We start from the raw sequence: 19,334 nt of genomic DNA, 5'->3' as shown, positions 1-19,334 counted from the left end.
AATTTACCTAAGCAATAAACACATCAGAACAGAACAAAAAACTTGACAATAAGAAAATAAGTAAATATATATTAAATTTTTAGTAACTAGATGTTTCTCAATTTTTCTGTTTAACATTTTGGAAGTGAATATGGCTGGTATGTATAACACATGAGAAAAAACTCCTATTTTATAACAATGGAAAAAATCATATTTATAAGCTTATGTCACGTGAAATTTGCTACACATCAATTAGGTAAAATTGTACTGGATCCATTTTAACCCTGTGAGTTGACTGCCTTCAGTGAAGCTTGCTGGACATCTTTATGTCCGAGAGTGAGATGTTCTTATAATTGGGGGCAGCTGTGGTGATAGAATCAATTAGGCCTGTGGAACATTTACTTTCCAGCTGCTGGCCACGGTGCAGTGATTTGCTCCAGTGTTCATTGTCACGGTGTATTGCCTTTACACCTCGAAAGAACATTAATCCATTAAGATACTTTTGTTGCTGTATCCTCACATGGGGGTTATCACATCGCAGTGAACACAGGAGTGAGATACAGCACTGTTAACCCTTGTGGCATTTGGCATATGACAGACAACTACATAGTTCAAACTAAGTTTTTTTTTTTTTTAACACCAATTGCAAGTATTGTCTTGTTTTATTTCCCCTTAAATTATCCAAGTAGCTCAGAAAATTCAGCAATTTTGCATATCTACTGTATTTCTCAGACTGTCTTTTGCATGTGGAATAAGTGCGGAAATAATGTCATGTGGTGTATCCCAGGTTTTGTGAGGAAAATATGGTCCCTATTGATAGATCAATAAATACAATCTTTAGCACATTGTCCAGTAGTTAAGAGCCAGGGCTCTGGAGCCAGACTTCCTGGGTTCAGATACTGACTTGATAGTATACCAGCTGTGTGACTATAGACAGGTTACTTTACCTCTACTGTTTCTGTTTCTTCATCTGTAAGTTGAGGATAATGATAATAATACATACCTCCTCGAGTTATCATGAAACTTAAAAACGTTAATGAGCGTAAAGCTCTTAGAACAATGCCTGGCACGTAGTAAGTACTCAATAAGTATCAGCTGTTATTATTCAAAGGCATTTATGGTTGAAAGTACTATATATATAAAATATATATATATATACTACATACTACTATATGTATTGTATATAGATGTACTATAAATAAAAGGGACTTTATTTAACTTCATCTCATAGGCTTTGAAAATATATTATAGTTGTTTTAAGTTTTTTATCTTTAGCCCCTAACTGGGAAGTACAGGGCAAGGAACTATATAGAAAAGGGAGATTGCTAATTTCAATAAATAACTAATTTCAATTATCAGGGTGAAAAATTATCTTACCTAATAAACCTGCATTCATTTTCCCTTGTAGAGTTTTACAGTATTGTAAATTTCTCACAAATGGGGAGAGATGATTTGATTTATATAGCTCATAAGAACAAAAAAATTTACCGTAGTGGCTATGAAATGGAGTAATCTTTCCCAGATTTTTAATCTCCTGTCCTTCTCTCTGTTTTCTACCTCCACTTCAAACTTTGTAGGAAAACTAGGTATGATAAACAGTCCTAGGTTTAAGTGTTGGTTCTACAGCTTGTTAGACTTACAACATTAAGTTCCCCTATCAATTTCCGTCTCCTCGCCTGTAAGTGGAAATAATCATTATGTATCTTTCATGAAATACATACCAGAACTGTTGCAGATGAAAGGAGATTTGACCAAATGGTAATTTTGGGAATATGTAGTAACAACAAGGCACATTAACAGTTAAGCATCCTGTAGACTCTGGTCAGTCAATGGAGAAGAGCAACTTTGACTTGAGGGCATAGAAGGCATGGTGGCTGACACTTATAATCCCAGCATTTTGGGAGGTTGAAGCAAGAAGATTGCTTGAAGCTAGGTGTTTGAGACCAGCCTGAGCAACATAGTGAATCTCCGTATACCAAACAAAACAAAACAAAACAAAACAAAACAAAACAAAACAAAACAAACCCAGCATGGTGGTGTGTGCCTGTGCCTCTGGTCCCAGATATATGAAAAGCTAAGGCAGGAGGATCACTTGAGCTTGAGCTTAGGATTCCAAGGCTGCAGTAATCTATGATAACATCACACCACTGCATTCTAGCCTGGGTGACAGAGTGAGACTCTGCCTCCAAAAGAAAAAAAAATTAAAGCAGAGAAGGTAATGTGAAAATGTATGCACTCTTCTTGCAATAATACAAGAACCATCTGACCATCTGGCTAGACTCTGAAATCAGGTGAAATAAATGAGCTAGCAAGGCAATGACCAGGGTCTCAGCTGAGGCGGGGTCCAGTTTGAGAGTCCTCCAACAGTGATGACCAGATAAGAGAAATACAGAACATGAAAACTTCAAAGTAAAGATAATTCAACCTACTTGACAAGTTTCCCATTAGATTTACATGTCATTTTTGTTAGTGTCTGACAGCAGAGCAGCATAAGAGTCCTAGCCCAGTGGCATACAGAACACAAACAATGTCACAGGGCCTCACGATTCATAGTAATAAAAAGTCATAGAGAAGATAGATGGGGCCTCTGGAATCATTTTGTACCTGGGTTTCTTCTTTGTCGGTGTCTTCCAGATTCTTCCTCATCCTTTCAGCAGACACTTGAAGTCCTACTTTGGGTTAGGAGAGCCTGAGATCCTGTGTATCTTCCATTCAATAAATTTAGTAATTTTGATGTTTAGGTATAGTATCAATCAAAATGGACACATACACAGTCAGGCAATAGCCTGATCCTCCAAATAGGGACTGTGACCCCCTGCTAGTAACTCGCCTACCCTTGTTTGATTTGGTAGGGATAAATTCCTTGAATGGCCCTGTGTTTGTACATGTGTTTTTTGCTTGTTTGTTTTGTTTCTTGAGATGGACTCTCACCCTGTCACCCAGGCTGGAGTGCAGTGGACTGCCCACTGCAATCTCTGCCTCCCTAGTTCGAGTGATTTTCATGCCTCTACCTGCCTAGTAACTGGGATTACAGATATGTGTCACAATGCCTGGCTAATTTTTGTGTTCTTAGTAGAGATGGGGTTTTACCATGTTGGTCAGGCTGGCCTTGAACTCCTGATCTCATGTGATCCATCTGCCTTGGCCTCCCAAAGTGCTGGGATTGCAGGCGTGAGCCACCGGTGCCCAGCCCTTTACGTGTATTTTTTAAATGCAGTCAGTTGAGTATGGTTTTCAGATGTAGAATATGATTAATCATCTTCGATGGCCTTAGCATATGCATACTATTTAACTGGGCTAGTTGTGGCTCATACCCTCAAATCAAATATCTTAAAGAATACTGTTTCAGTCATTTTGTAGCAGTTAATTGTGAGAAGTGAAACTTGGAGGACATCCGCATGTAAAATCCCCCACCAAAGGAAACCAGTATGTTTGGGAAATCAAAATGAAGCACTAGTAGGAAGCCAGCTCTGGCATAGTGGCACCACTGTGATGAGTGTTAGAAGTAAAATGCTGCAATGGTGCCCCCAATTTTATTCTTTTATGTTGTATAATGACACATTCTATGCATGTGATGTGACGTCATTCAGCATGCTTGCAAATAAATTATTCAGTAGTTCATATACACATCATTGTATTATGTAAGAAGTTGAACATGGAACTGCTAGAATGGAGTTTCCAGAGTCCAGCCATCTTAGTCCTACTTTGAAGCCTATTCCCAGTGTGTTTGCTGGTTGGATTTAGTTTGCTGCCAGTGGTAGACAGAGTCAGCTTGAGAATATTTTATAACAAAATACTGAATTTTATGGCAACTTTTATTTCAAATGAAGGTACCATCCTCGTTCCTCAATAAGCAGGGACAAATCGCAACTCCATTTCAGCTCACAGGGAACTCTATTTAAGCGACTTGAATCAAGAATATTCCGTCTGAAGCCTGATTCATCTAGAACACAGGGCAGGGTGAGCACAACATCACCACAGGTGGCAACAAATAATGGTCTTGTTGGGCGATTCGGGATATAACTCAACATCACCCACTGCATCAGCAGCAGGGCATTAAAACCTAGGTGCATTCCACAATACCATCACCACTAGAATGTGCTGCCTTTTACACAGCTATATTTACACATTTTCATCTGATAAGACAAACTTTCCCTTTTATAGCCAAATTTGTGAGTGCAGCTCAGAAGAGAAGACCAGATGGAAGAGCACAAAGTTTATCCACTCTGTTGCAGGACCGTAATCAACTTTGTGAGTTAGTCCAAGGAGGGAGAAATATGATCGGGGGAGTTTTGGAGACTCTCCATAGTAATTTATCTACTTCTAACATGACTATTAACAAAAGGACAGCCTGCATAGAGGATTGATTAATGATGTTCGTGTGGCTTTCATCAGCTAACATAATTGTCAGTCACCGGTTGTCACTGTGGGATCTGCACATGTGTGATGGTGGGCTTTTTACACATTTATGCAGGGAAGACTTCACTGGGATCATAGCTGAAAGCTCACTGTTACTTGATAATATTTTGCAGATTTCCTGTGTAATTTGTTCAATGTGTTGAGGCTGTTCAGATTAGCTGCACAAACGTGGAGAGTAAAGATAGGAGCTAGCTTTGCATTGTCAGATCCTCCAGAGACCAGAAATAACAACTTATCTAGTGTCACATGCCATCAGCATTATCTCTGCAGCATACACATGCTAAAATTTGTTTCCTGTTCTTAACAATACAGTACAATATTTGATATAGCTGCATGGATAATATTTGAAAAATAAGGGCACAGTAGATGATTAAAACAAGAGGATTGCTTAGATGAATGAGGGTTTTTTTTTTTTTTTTTGGAAATTTATTTTGCCCTTACCACAAGTATTTATTCACCCATTAAATTATTGGAATAAATGAACATGTCGCATTGAGTTTTTGTGGTGGTCAGAATATGAAATATAAGTATTTTTGGATTACCACAAGTTTTTTCCTAAATCGTGTGACATAGCAAATAGGAAAAGCAGATCACAAAAGTAGACTTTGAAAGTATACCTCGTATACCTGCATGTTTTGAGTTAGAGTCAGAAGAGTATATTTGTGATCTTTTAAAATCTTTGAAAATACTTAAAGCCTGTAAAAAGAAGTATTCAAAAGAAATGCCTGTGAAATGTGTGGCATTGGTCTGATGGCATTTGCATGTCTGTTTTAAAAGGCTGTTCTTTGCACTTGACTGTCTGCCTCTGTTGATGCATTTCTAAGGGTGTGGATATGCTTATATTAATGTCAAGCAAGTTTGAAATAGATTTAGGCACAGACTGCTTAAAACTTGCTATGTTATTAAATTGTTTCAGGGTGTGGAACTACCACCCCTCTAGAAACACATAGAAAGCAAAATTATGAACTGCGGTAGACCAAATACAATTAAATCACACTTAAGATTCTCGGAACACCTCCTGCATTTGAAGCATTAACTTAGCCTTGAGCTTGCCTTCAGCCAATTTTTTATTAACAGATCTTTTATGCATGGATAAGACTTGCAAGACAAGTAAAAAATTTTTTGCACTTTTAAAATTCGAGTACTCAGTTAACAAGAATTGACCCCAAGTTTAGGAACTACCATTGGCCTTATAAAGTTATTACTAGGTATTGGAAGATACTTGGTGAATAGGTTTTATTTCAGTGAAATAAATGAGATTGTTTCATGTGAGTAAAGCATATGCCTGAGAAACATGAAAATGAATTCTATTAACAGATAGCTATTTATATAATCTATGACAAAAGAAAATTTACTCTTTTGAAAATTGACTTACTATGGAAGGATGAAAAAAATCATACAAACCACATGGACTCAAATATTAGTTTGCATTTTTATAAGAATCTGTGAAATATTCAGGGTTATTCCAATAGTCCTGGAAGACAAAAAGTTTCAAATAATATCCGCAAAGATAAAAAAAAGGCTTAAAATTATTGCCCTGTGTCCTTGATACTTGAATTTGGGTTCTACCCTGAGTGAGTGAGAAACTTTGTGTAGTCCTTGTCTAGAAGGTACCACTGACAGCAGGACACCCATAGGTCAAAGATGCAATCTGTTGGTAGTACACAGATGTGTTTCTTCACTTATGCTATGGAGGATTTTGAGTTATCAACTTAAGAGAACTGTTTTCTGAAAAGCTGGATATCCTCATGTCATAGAAGTTACCCCAGAAGGAAGCAGCAGGCACATTATTACACCTGGACTTCTAGGGATGCAAAGTTAGAGTAGCCACGAGCTTTTCCACATCTGATGGATTTGGAACTATGTGCAAGAGAGAGAAATTCAGGCTGGTCACTAGAGGTATCCTTGAACCCCAAACATCGAGAAATGTTCGTACATCAGGGTCAGCTTAGGAGGGGATATTTTAGCTAAGAAGGACCTTGGATCTGAAGGTCTCTGCCTCATTGCATTGTAGATCATCTCGTAAGACAAGGGATGTACCACTCTGCGTATGGACCCCAAAGGAAAGGAGAAATGTTGACCTGCCCAATGAACAATTGGTTTCCTTCCATCAAAAGACCTAGTGGGGTTGGAGCCCTTGAAGTCACAATTGTGAGGATGAACCATATGAACATTTCAGTGCAATACTGCCGGCAGAATTTAAATGATTTAAATGAATTTAAATGATTCATTATTAAATTTAACTTATAAATTATTAACTCTAATAATTACGAGAATTTCTTTCATAACTGCAAATTAACCAAGACTTTAAAAATACTTAATGACATGAACATAAAGAAGCAAACCATAGACACCAGAACCTCCTTGAGAGTGTAGAGTGAGAGGAACGTGACGACTGAAAAACTACCAGTTGAGTACTATGCTTGTTACTTGGGCAACAAAGTCATCTATGCAGCAAACCCCTGCAACACTCAATTTACCCATACAGAAATCTGTGCATGTACCCCCTGCATCTAAAATAAAAGTTGAAAAAAGAACAGACTAATGCACACAGACACACACACACACACACACAGACACACACACACACACACAGAGACACACACACACGTGCGTACTTAATGAAGCCTAGGTCTTTTATCTAATGGCAGAAAGATCAGATGAGAAAGGCAAAAAATCAGAGACAGACCAAGGCTGCCGGTTTTATTTTCCTCTATGTATGTGTTAGTGTGTATATGTATAAATGTATTTCTATTTGCTAAACCGTCTAAAGTTTAGTTGAAGACATCATGACATTTCACCCCTAAATGCTTAAGCAGATATTGTCTAAGAACAAGGAGATTCCTTTGCGTAACCGCAATGCAGTGCTCCCACTTGAGAAATTTAACTTTGATACAATATTTTTATTCAGATTTCCCCAGTAGTCCCAATAATATCCTATGTAGCTCTTTTTCCCTTGGAGCAGGATCCAATCAGTAGCTCCACATTGCATTGACTTGCCATGTCTCTTTAGTCTCCTTTCATCTAGATCACATTCACAGTCTTTTTTGTTATTTATGACATTGATTTTAAAGCCTATTTCAGGTGTTTTGTAGAATATCTATCATTTTGAATTTGTCGTATTGTTTGCTCATGTTTGAAATCAAGACACCTAATACAGAAATAAGAAATAAACTAATGAAAACAGAAGGTGAAGAGGAAGGAGAGATGAGCTAAAGAGAGAAAAGAAAAGAGGGAATGAGAGAAAAGAGGGAAAGAGAGACAAACTGATTTTGTGATAAAATGTTTATCAAAATGGAAGAAAAAGTCTCCATAGATTTATGTTCAGACTATATTGATAAGCAAATATATGGAGTGGTAAGTGGGGAACATGGTCCTTAAAGAGAAGGTATCTGAAGTATGGTTGACACTCAGACAATGCAGGTGTTAGGGGTGCCAATCCCCTGTGTGGTCAAAAATTTAAGTATAACTTTTGACCCCTGCAAACTTAACTACTAATAGCCTACTGTTGACTGGAAGTCTTATCGATAACACAAACAGTTGATTAATAAATATTTTTATCTTATATGTGTTATATATGGTATTCTTATAATACAATAACATGAAGAAAATATTACAAGGAAGAGAAAATATATTTACTATTCACAAGGTGAAAGTGGATCATTATAAAGGTCTTCATCCTTGTCATCTTCATGTTGAGTAGGCTGAGAAGGAAGAGGAAGAGAGGGGCATTGGTCTTGCTGTCTCAGGGGCAGCAGAGACAAGAAAATTCATGTATAAGGCATTTTGCTTAGAGGCAAGGGAATAAACCTTGGAAGTTCTGGTGTGTTCCCAAGTTCAATGTAAAATTAAGAGGGGTGAAGAATTCAAACTAGTTATTTCAGTTTATACATAAATTAATGAGGCAATGTATTTTTCTTAATATATGTAAACCAGTTTTTTTGGTGTCATTTAGCACCAGCAGATTTGTTTCTTTAAAACCCTTCACCAGGCCTTTGGCTCACACCTGTAATCCCAACATTCTGAGAGGCCAAGGCAGGCGAATTGTTTGAGCCCAGGATGTGGAGACCAGCCTGGCTAACATGGCAAAACTCTGTCTCTACAAAAAATACAACAATCAGCCAGTCATAGTGGCATGCACTTCTGGTTCCAGTTACTCAGGAGGCTGAGGTGGGAGGGTTACTTGAGCCCAATAGGTAGAGGTTACAGTGAGCCATGATCATGCCACTGCACTCCAGCCTGTGCAACCGAGCAAGACCCTGTCTCAATCAATCAATCAATCAATCCCATCACCAGGATCACAAAGTTAAAAATGATCTTAAGGAGTTAACAGAAATATGTAGACACTATTTCAGATACATGAGAATTTAGTCTGTTTTTAAAAACCTGCAAAACAGATTCATGAACCACATTTTAAAAAGACTTCTATGAAAGCTTTTCAGAAAAAAATATTTTCAAGCTGTCAAAAAAAAAAAAAAAAAAAAAAAAGAACCAGACAAAATCATCAGGTATCAGGGGCTAAGAACAGCTAAAATAAGTTTTCTAATTTGTCAGTGTTTCCGCTACATTAAATGCCTGCTTCTCTACCTCATCTCCCAGCCACCAAATAAATAAAAAGGGGGATATGTAACTGTAGGGGTACTGCTAAGAAATCACAGTGTTCAGATGATTTTTTTCTGAAATTTATTGGAAACTTCATGTGTTCATTCTTGACATTTTTTGGATTTACTTGGCAAGGGCAGAATCGTAGAAAAACAAATAGAGTTCTCTGAGTAGGAAAGGTACTCCATTTCCTGTTCATGGTTAGGTGACCCTGATTACTGTCCTTGGAGTCTTGAGCCCCTTACCCAGTGAATAAGTAGGTACTGAATCAGGGAGGTGCAGACTCATTTGCCTGGGTTTGTTTTCTGGGAGTTCCTGTTTAACATTCCTGAACTGGAGCAGAAGTAGATTTTTTAGCTGGCTTTTCTGAGACTCTGAGGAAACTGAGTTGTTGAATTCTCGGGTTCTGTGATGTTTGATACTTATTAAGTGAAATTATGTGTGCAGAGGAAAATTTATTCATCTATGCTTTTAACAAATGGCTGTGATAAACAGAATTAGACATACTATATGGAATTGCATAACACACCACCACATGTCCGTATTACCCGCTTCCACAGTTATCGGGTTCTTGGTAATTGTTTTTCAACTTTATGCCTATCCATTCCCCACCACCGTATTATCTTGAAGCAAATCTCGGATATTATAACATTTTATCTGTAAGTATTTCAGTAGATATTTTTAAGCTGTCTTGCTTAAAATAAGAATGGTATGTAGGTGTTTAATGTATTCTCCAAGTTAATGCATAATTTAAGTACTCACAGTCTCTGTTGAGACTATTTACATGCACTAAATCCGATCAAAGAGAGAATTTGATGTGAGTCGTGGTCATCTGGAATGGTCCATTCATTGTGTTTGGGATAGCAACTGTGTAGGTCCAGTCAAAGAGTGGTAGCATCAGAGAACTTCTGTCTTGAAGAAAGGGGCCATTGTTAAGATTGATGGGTTTTCTGTGTTCTTTGGTCCTCTCTGATGACAGGATAGTGAAATGAGCCCTAGCTCTGAGTACCCACAAACTTTGTAACCATGGATAAAGTCAGCCACTTACTTATCTCTGAAATTAAACTTCCCGATTTTAAAAATGGATGTGATGCTTCCTGCGCCTATTCACAGAACTGTGATACACTGTGATATGGGATGTGAACACGCTTTAAAAATAATGGCCCGGTTACATATTCTCCTTTTATTTTTATTTAAAAAAAAATTTTTTTTGAAACAGAATCTTACTCCGTTGCTCAGGCTGAAGTGCAGTGGTGGGATCATAGCTCACTGCAGCATTGACTTCCTGGGCTCAGGTGGTCCTCCCACCTCAGCCTCCCAGGTAGCTGGGACTACAGGTACATGCCACATGCCGCGCTAATTTTTGTATTTTCATAGAGATGGGGTTTCACCACTTGCCCAAACTGGTCTCCAACCTCTGAGCTCAAGTGATCCTCCTGTCTCAGCCTCCCGAAGTTGGGGGATTACAGGTGTGAGCCATCGCACCCGGCCTACATATGCTCCTTTAACACAGGCTTTTGGTTATTTGAAATTACCAATGTTCAGGATTCTTAATGGCATCAGAGAATATAAGCTTGAATAAGTAACTATCTAGACTTTTTTTAAGGAATAATTTTCTAATCTAGGTTCTCTTTTCTTCTGAGTATATTTTATTTGGGCATTTTATTTTTCTCCAAGATGAGATCCATTTTCACTCATCCATTTTGAGATTGTTTTTCTCTCTGTTAATAAAACCTTTGGAATGGTGCCTTGATCAGGCTAACTCAAAATTAAATGTTTGTCTTTGAAAGATTGCCTGGTGATCAGAATTGTTTTTTCCTTCTCTTATTTTAGCCTTGCCTCCCCGATTGAAAGAGATGAAAAGCCAGGAGTCGGCTGCAGGTTCCAAACTAGTCCTTCGATGTGAAACCAGTTCTGAATACTCCTCTCTCAGATTCAAGTGGTTCAAGAATGGGAATGAATTGAATCGAAAAAACAAACCACAAAACATCAAGATACAAAAAAAGCCAGGGTAAGTATAATCCATAAAATAGTAGAGACTGCCCCAGCAATAAAGTAATATAACATATAAACGTTATTTAGGCCCTAATAAGTGAGCTTACTATCAGAAACACGATAGATAATAAGTGAAAAGCTGTTTCATTATATAATGACAAAAAATCATCTTATCACACAGGCAAGAATTCAGAGTTTCTAGTTCTTACAACTTGTTGATAAAGAAAAGAAAGGATGGATGGAGAAAGAGCTATAGGAAGTAAGAAGAGATGGAAGGGAAGAAGGAAGAATGCATTAGTGGCAGATGCTATCATAGTAATAGATCCTAAAATTCAATTTCTTGGCCAGGCACAGTGGCTCATGCCTCCAATCCCAACACTTTGGGAGGCCGAGGAGGGCAGATCACCTGAGGTCAGGAGTTGGAGACCAGCCTGGCCAACATGGTGAAACCCCGTCTCTACGAAAAACGCAAAAAGTAGCCGGCCGTGGTGGGTGCCTGTAATCCCAGCTACTTGGGAGGCTGAGGCAGGAGAATCACTTGAACCCGGGAGGCAGATGTTGCAGTGAGCCAAGAGCATGCCACCGCACTCCAACCTGGGCAACAGAGCAAGACTCCATCTCAAAAAATAAAAATAAAAAAAAAATAAAAAAAAAAAAATTTCTTTAAAATAAGACAAATGCATATAATAATGTAGAGTACCAGTGCCTTACACAGCTAAAATCACAACTTCATTATAAAGCTCAGTAAATACTTAGATTTATAGAAAGAATTGGAATGTAACCAGTTGAATTCAGACTATTTTTTAACATGGGGTTAATGATATAATTATATCTAATAAGAATTTTTAACTGACACTGCTGATAAAGCACATTGTCACTCTAGCAGATTTTAAAATCAGGTAATCTTAAGTAGCAAGAATTTTAAATGTTCCTACTCTCCCTGAGGGGGTCCATATTTGACAGGGTTTAATGTGATTCCTGTAACATCTTGGTGGATGCATTCTGGATCTACTCTAAAATGATGCTCTGTTATCATACCTACACTCTTCATTCTTATTTACTTCCTTACTTAAGAATCATTTCTTCTAATATCAAACTACATTTTGAAATCAGAGAAGAGATAAGTCAGTTGGATTTCTGCTTCTAAAGAGTCTTTTAATCAATGTGACATGTATAATAGTGGTTCCAAACTCAAAGATGACATTTTCTGCATTCACATGTCACAGTGAACCCCCAAGTATGGTAACAGAAGCAACAGAACATTCTCCTGTACTTTGATTTTATAGGACATTAGCCAGAAAGTTGTTACACATTCATGAGCAAAGTGATTACAGTGAGAATTAAATTTAATCTTATCAAAGTGTTTGTTTGCTCTGATGACTGTAATTAGGTTTTTGTTTCTAGTTTCTGTGGTTTTATAAGCTATATACTTACTTTATTAACTACATGTTGACTCTAGTTATTGATCATGTCAGATAGATCTGTTGCTTTGGAAGAATAATAAAGTGTATTGTATCACTTTCTGCAGCAGGTGGTACTTCAAAGATACAAAATGTAATATTGTAAAGAGACATGGCATTTTTATACCTAATATTACTTATTTTTTTACATTATTCCAATATGTAGCAGTTCAACAGCACATGGCAACTATCTTACTTTGCAGATTAGGAAATTGAGCATCAAAAAAGTGTTCTGCTTTGCCTCAAGTCATATAACTAGTAAGAGACTCAATGAGAACTGAGTTCATTATTGTTATACCCATTAAAAAATGTAATATACTGAGAAAGAAGAAAATTAAGTTTCTTCCTGTAGATCATAGTGGTAATGAATGGTTCAACTTAGATTTGAAATAGGTCTGACTCTAAGTCTCATGCCTTTTCAACAGATACTTGTGATTTTGCTGTATAGATTAAATAGATTTGGTACAAATCTGTTTCTTGGGTTCCTTTCTTAAAACTGGAGAACCTTCATATTTAACAGCATATGTGCATGAGGGGAGTAGGAAATACAATGAATGAATTGAAAAGATAAGTATGATTCTTATAAAGAAGTTTAACAGGACAAAAATACTCCTAGATTTTGGATGGAATCGATTTTGGTGTTTGCTTTTCATCCAACAAGTTAGTAAGAAATGAAGTTATCTCTACATGCAGGGTAATGTCTCATTTATTTCTACGTGGCTGTCAAAGGATACCAGTAATATTTAAGTGCCATGAAAGGTTTTATGGTAGGACTGTGGAGAAATTAAAGAGGTATAGGGTATTATAATCTCTGTACCCAGGGGCGGGGGTCATAAGACTGTATAGAGATTATCTAGTTCAGTCTTATATAAAACATGGGAATTCTGGAAATCATGTGTTACAACACTGCTAGAGCAGGGGAGGAGGAAGGGAGGGAGGAGAAGTTCATCTAGAAGAAAGCATCTCACACTGCAAATATTCAATCTGATGCTACCTGGAGAGAAGCAAATGAAATTTCGGTAGATAAGATGAGAAAATGAATTCTTTAAAAAAGTGAACTGACTAGAATGAATAGGCTTTAGAAAAGGTGCATGTATACTTAAAGAGGTAATTTGTTACATGGCTTCGATGACATATAAAAGTATCATTAGTATTCAGAAAAGCATTTTCATATTGGCTTCATAGGTCCAGACAGCTAAGAGCACTGTCTACATATTAATAAAATCCCATAATACCAGAAAGGGCAATAGTCAGAAATTACTTCTTTTAAACAATAGTCTTGCTGGAAAGAATTAAATGGTGAAAAATGTATTGAAGTGATGCAACTATAAATCATTTGCAGCAAAACAGTTAACATATTTGAGCTAAAAAGACATACTTTGTATAGAGTGGACAGCTATTTGATAATCAGCTTTTCAATTTTTAGAATTGGGTATTTTGTCATATCTAAAATTGCGTCTTTTTATTAAAAAAAGCATTGTCAGGTTTTTTTAAGATTAAAGGATCCAGCTGAATCTAAATTTAATTAACATTTGCAAGGTGTTCTATTATTTCAATTTATCCTGTAAATATAAGTAGAATGAATATAATTATTGTTATACCCATTTAAAACATTAATATCCTGAAAATGAAGGAAGCTAAGTTTCTTCCTGTAGATCATAGTGGTAATGAATTGTTAAACTTGGCTCTAACTCTTGTGTTTTTCCAGAAGATATTTGTGATTTTGCTACATAAAGTCAGAAGTCAGAACATAGGGCTCTGGCATGCTTAGGATAATGGCTTTAATTAAAAGATTCTTATTTTACAGATTCATTTATATATTACTATTAATGAGTTTTAATTACTAAGATATTCAGACTATTAGTATTCTGCAGTGGTTAGTTGGTTATTTTGACTTAAACTTTTTCTTAGGCTATGATCAACCAAGCAGAGGTGAAGTTTAGTTTGAAGTGTAAGATTTTTCTGGGATTCTCTTTATTTAAATACATTGACTCTTTTCCAATCCTTAGTCTTGACTTCTTTTTCACACTTTTTATAATCTAGATTGTGCATAGCAGCAGCCAAAATATCCTTTTAATCCCTTGGTGTTTAATGCAACAATTTCACAGCAATATGCAACTTCTATTATTTTGTAAAATCTTTACCCTTCTTTTGCTCATGGTCCTACTAAAAACTACATTCCTATGTGTTCTTCGTATGATTTTTGAATTCCTATCTGAACCTTTGTTTTCTTTCGCTAACCCACGTGTGGGGCCAATTAAAAGAAATGGAAACTGCCCTCGTGTTATATGTCTGCTTATCTCTTTGTTCTTGTTTTCTTTGACTGGTGGATGATTTCAATCAAGAAAACTGGTTAAAAAGCTTGGCGTGTGACAGATTCATATGTGAGGACTGTCAGATTGACCTCATTTAAATACCTATTCTTTCTTAGCTTTATTAAAGGCTGACTTTCTATTATTTGTATGTTTCACACACTTTTGGATACCCTTAATTTTGCCTCAGCTTTTACCATTTTAATTTTGTTTAAAATTGGCTCTCATTGTTTTATTCACATTGAAAAAGTATTACAAATTATTTCTTCTATTTTTAATGGTTGCCTTTTTTGACTTTATAATGGAAAAAGTTTATGTGCATTTTTTTCTCATCTTAGCTTAGCAACTCTATTAGATCACTTGAACTTTATATATAATGAAATCTCAATGTTCTCATGTAGAAAATGGGACTCAGTGGCATTCTATATGGTTTATGTGAGGCACATGGTACAGTGACTGGTTCTGTTGTTTAAGAAGCCCCTCTTTTAGCCAAGCACAGTGGTGTATACCTACCGTCCCAGCTATTGAGGATCTCTTGAGTGCAGGAGTTTAAGACCAGCCTGGGAAACAAAGCAAGACCCTGTCTCTATACTTTAAAAAAAAAAAAATCATAATTTCCTCTTTCACTTCTTTGTCCTTTTCACGATGATCAGTTTTACACTATCTGAAGCAGTGTTGGACACACACACACACAAACACTGTCTGTATAATTTCTTAGGGGTCAGGGAACCAAAACTGTATAAACAGAAGAGTTCTTCCCTATGTGTAATTAAGTTTCCTTAGCCTGTAACTATGGTAGAAGAATCAAGCTAAAATAAAACTAAACTAAGTAATAGCTAATGAAACCTTGAATTCACCTTGTAAGTGAGCACTCACTAAAAAACACAGTGTGCTTTCTGATATTAAAAAAATGAAAAGGAAATTAATATTCAGAATTTTTTATCTTCAAATTACTTCACATTAATTTATTTTTACACTGTACTGTTTTTTCTCATTCTAAAAGTAATGTATGGTTATGAAAATCCAAATATTTCAGGAATATAGGATGTAATTACTATAATAATAGCTAACACTTATTAGGAAGTCACTATATTGCAAAAACTGTTTTAAACACTTTCCACGAATTAACTCATTTAATATTTTTAGAAAATAAAAATCCATGGAAACACCAACCTTCCTCCAGATCCACAGAAAACTCATCAATTAAAGAGCAAAAAGTTATATTTATGACTATAAGGGAATCAGGTAGTCTTTCCAAGTTAATTTCCTTCTTATAGACAGTATATGGTATCTTACAGAAAAGAGAAAAGGAAGACTGTTGTAGCCATACTTATCAAAGCGCCAAATCTTTTTGCAATATATAATTTTCAAGGAAGATTTGGCTCATTCTACACCCTTACTACATTCTGTCCCTACTCTAGGACACAAGGCTGGACAAATCCCATAGTTACATGTATCATTAGAATTCAGAGGGGTCTTTATGCTCCTTTAGGTCAGTGGTTTTCCAATGATGTCCCTGTAGAGTGCTAAATTTCTATTGAATTGCAAAAAGGATTACCAGGCCCTCTGACCTGGAACACTTTCTGTGTGATATTTTTGAATATGAGGTTCTGATTTAAGCTTTCATTTTAAAACAGGATTTTGTTGTAAAAAATAGTTGAAACCACTGATCTAATTTAATCTTTCTCTGCATAGAGATATTCTTGTAAGAATGTGCTTGGCAGGTGGCTATCCAGACTTGAATCTTTCCAAAGAGAAAACCTAACTCTTTCACAAGACACCCTGTACATTTTTGAATGCTCAGAAAAGTTAGTCTATGTAATATCATTCAAAACATGTTTCCTTTTTCCTGTAAGACTTAGTTTTCCTGTAAGACTTAGCAATCCCAAATAATTTCCTTTTCCATATGCGTCCAGGAAATATATTTAAATAGCTACTTATATTTCATTCATAGTTGTCTGCCAGTGGGACCTCTGTTTCTTTAACATAATCCTCTCTAGTGATAAGATTTCTAGGCCCTATTCAATTCTGATCACCCTCTTCTAACGTCCTTTAATTACGGGTTTTTTTTTTCCCCATCAAATATCATTCCAAAGTGTATCTAAAGTATAATTGAACATTCTAGATATGATCCAGCCAATGAGGAATGTATTGGGGCTTTTATCCAATTTGATTGATGCTCTGCTTTAATATTAATTTGGCTAAAGAGTACCTAAGGTTTTTTTGTTCTTCTTTCTTTTTGAAAAGAGTTTTAAAAATGGGTTAATAATAAAGCATGTGGCTAATTAGAAATCCTTATTTCTGCATATATTGTAGTCGAGGGATATCTCCTCTTGTATTTGTGTCACCAATTTTCGAACGTGAATGCACTTGTGATGCTTATCTCGATCAAATTGAATCTTAGTCTTGGCCCATTGATGATCTGTCCTAGGATTCCCAAGGGTGTTCTCCACAGAGAAGATTCCATGGCCACATGTCATACCTGCCTTAGAAATTCACAGTACAGATTTGCAAAAAACTACCGAGATGCATTGTTGTAAAGAGACCTCTTTAACTTTTTTTTAATGCAACATTTATTTTAGCATAGAACCATTTTTTTAAATCTTCTTTCTTTTAAAGCCTAACATTTGATTACATTACTAGGAATAGTATTCCAGGAAACAATGCCAAGGCCTATTAGGAGAAGTTTTATTTTAAGACTTATCCCTTTAAGATTATGTTAACTGTAAATATGATTACCATGTTTCTTATAGTTCCATCTAGTTCAATAGTTAAAATGTTAATTGCATTGGGTTAGGAAAGGAGTCTTTACATACAAACAGGATTGTTCCTAGATCTGTATAAATAGGAAAGAAGGGCTGTTCTTGAGGGTGTTGTAATAATCTTATAGTTGTACATTCTTGGGATGTTGTTGTAATCTCATCTCAGAATTTGGGGACTTAAGAAAAGCTACTGTTTTCTTACTTTAGAAATTTACTCTTTCTGTGGCATTGAAAAATCAAGATATTAATGCCCCACCCTGATATTGTTCATAATTTTTCTATTATTGCTAGTGGTTTCATGGTTATACATGAAAATTCTTCCAGGAAACTATGCTAAATGTTGGGCTGGAAAATCTTACTGTACTCATCCAGTTTTTTCGCACTATTTTTCAAAGATACCCATCATGAAGGAAACTTGTCATGTATGAACAAAATAGATAAATAGCTGACAATCCATTTTAAAAATCATATGATATGTGAATACTCCAAAATTCAGCCTAAAAGTTAATGCAACCTGACATTGGGTGATATTCTAATATTGGTTTATTTTGATGATTTTAAAAGTTGTCATATTTTATTGTTAAGACATATCTATTTGCAAAGATATTTGTCATCAAAATGGCCCATTATGGCTTATAGGGATATACTTCGGGGAAACTTTCCTATGAATAATGTCTCTGGTTAATGTGTGGATATTCTTTAAATGGCCCTTGGTGGTGTCCCCATTCCATAGATAGATAAAACTGTTAAATTACGTCCGCTTTTTGTCAACTTTTTTCTGTGGACCATTATTTTCAGAAAATATTAACAGATACACCTTGTGAATGAAAAGGATTCCATGGTCAATGAAGTTTGAGAGAAAATAAATAATATATCCCCTTTCAGGGAGTCACAGTACATCAGCATATTCAAGACCCTGAGAAATCCTGTGAGAATAAAGATAATGAAAAGCCTGTCTTTATTTCACCTAATATTTTCCAAATTTATTTGAATGTGGAACACATTGCTTTGTTACCTCAGGTTTACCTGTTGACATCATTGAGTCATGACTGGCGAAGTTACCTTTTTTTTTTTTTATTTTTAGACCAAGTCTCACTCTGTCACTCAGGCTGGAGTGCAATGGTGTGATCTCGGCTCACTGCAACCTCTGCCTCCCGAGTTCAAGTAATTCTCCCACCTCAGCCTCCTGTGTAGCTTGGACTACAGATGCATGCCACCACACGCGGCTAATTTTTGTATTTTTAGTAGAGATAGGGTTTCACTGTGTTGGCCAGGCTGGTCTCGAACTCCTGACCTCCTGATCTGCCTATCTCAACCTCCCAAAGTGCTGGGATTATAGGCATGAGCCACTGCTCTCAGCCGCAAAGTTAATTTTTCAGGCCCGATATTGGTTTGACCATCACTGTTCCTGGTCTGGACCACCTCTGATGGTCTGTGCCCTCTCATTATGGCCTTTTCCTTTCCTCCAACCAGCCATAGGAATATTAGGTTCTGCTTACTCAGCAAGAACCTAATATTTACTTAATCAAACATCCAAATATTTTCTTCATTCATTAACACATTTATCCAATAATATCTGAGGACAAAGCATAGCCTGATGTATGCTCCATGAGACTAGCAAGAAGTTGACATTATAACTCCCCCCTCCAAAGTGTATGTTCTAGGTCGAGAGATGAGACATACTGAAGGAACTCTCATGAGAGACGTACTCAGGGCTGTCAGAATTTAGGCACATGAGAGCAGCTCCAGCTACATGACCAGGAGAGGCTTGGTGAAGCATTTGGCACCTGACATGGCCCTGGAAG

At 36.4% G+C, this 19,334-nt stretch overlaps 1 protein-coding gene across 14 annotated transcripts in view; it reads left to right on the top strand.

The window, feature by feature from the left end:
- The window catches only part of LOC105476616 (neuregulin 1), a 1,125,049-nt gene that overhangs the window by 940,855 nt on the left and 164,860 nt on the right, over positions 1 to 19,334 (top strand). For all 14 annotated transcript variants that reach the window (XM_071068415.1, XM_071068414.1, XM_071068412.1 and 11 more), the window contains one exon: positions 10,834 to 11,011. In XM_071068415.1, the coding sequence (XP_070924516.1) occupies positions 10,834 to 11,011 (178 nt within the window). The remainder of the gene's footprint in view (positions 1 to 10,833; positions 11,012 to 19,334) is intronic.

The sequence above is a fragment of the Macaca nemestrina genome, chromosome 8, assembly GCF_043159975.1.
Source record: "Macaca nemestrina isolate mMacNem1 chromosome 8, mMacNem.hap1, whole genome shotgun sequence".
Taxonomy (NCBI): domain Eukaryota; kingdom Metazoa; phylum Chordata; class Mammalia; order Primates; family Cercopithecidae; genus Macaca; species Macaca nemestrina.
This window is presented reverse-complemented; position numbering and strand designations above follow the sequence as displayed.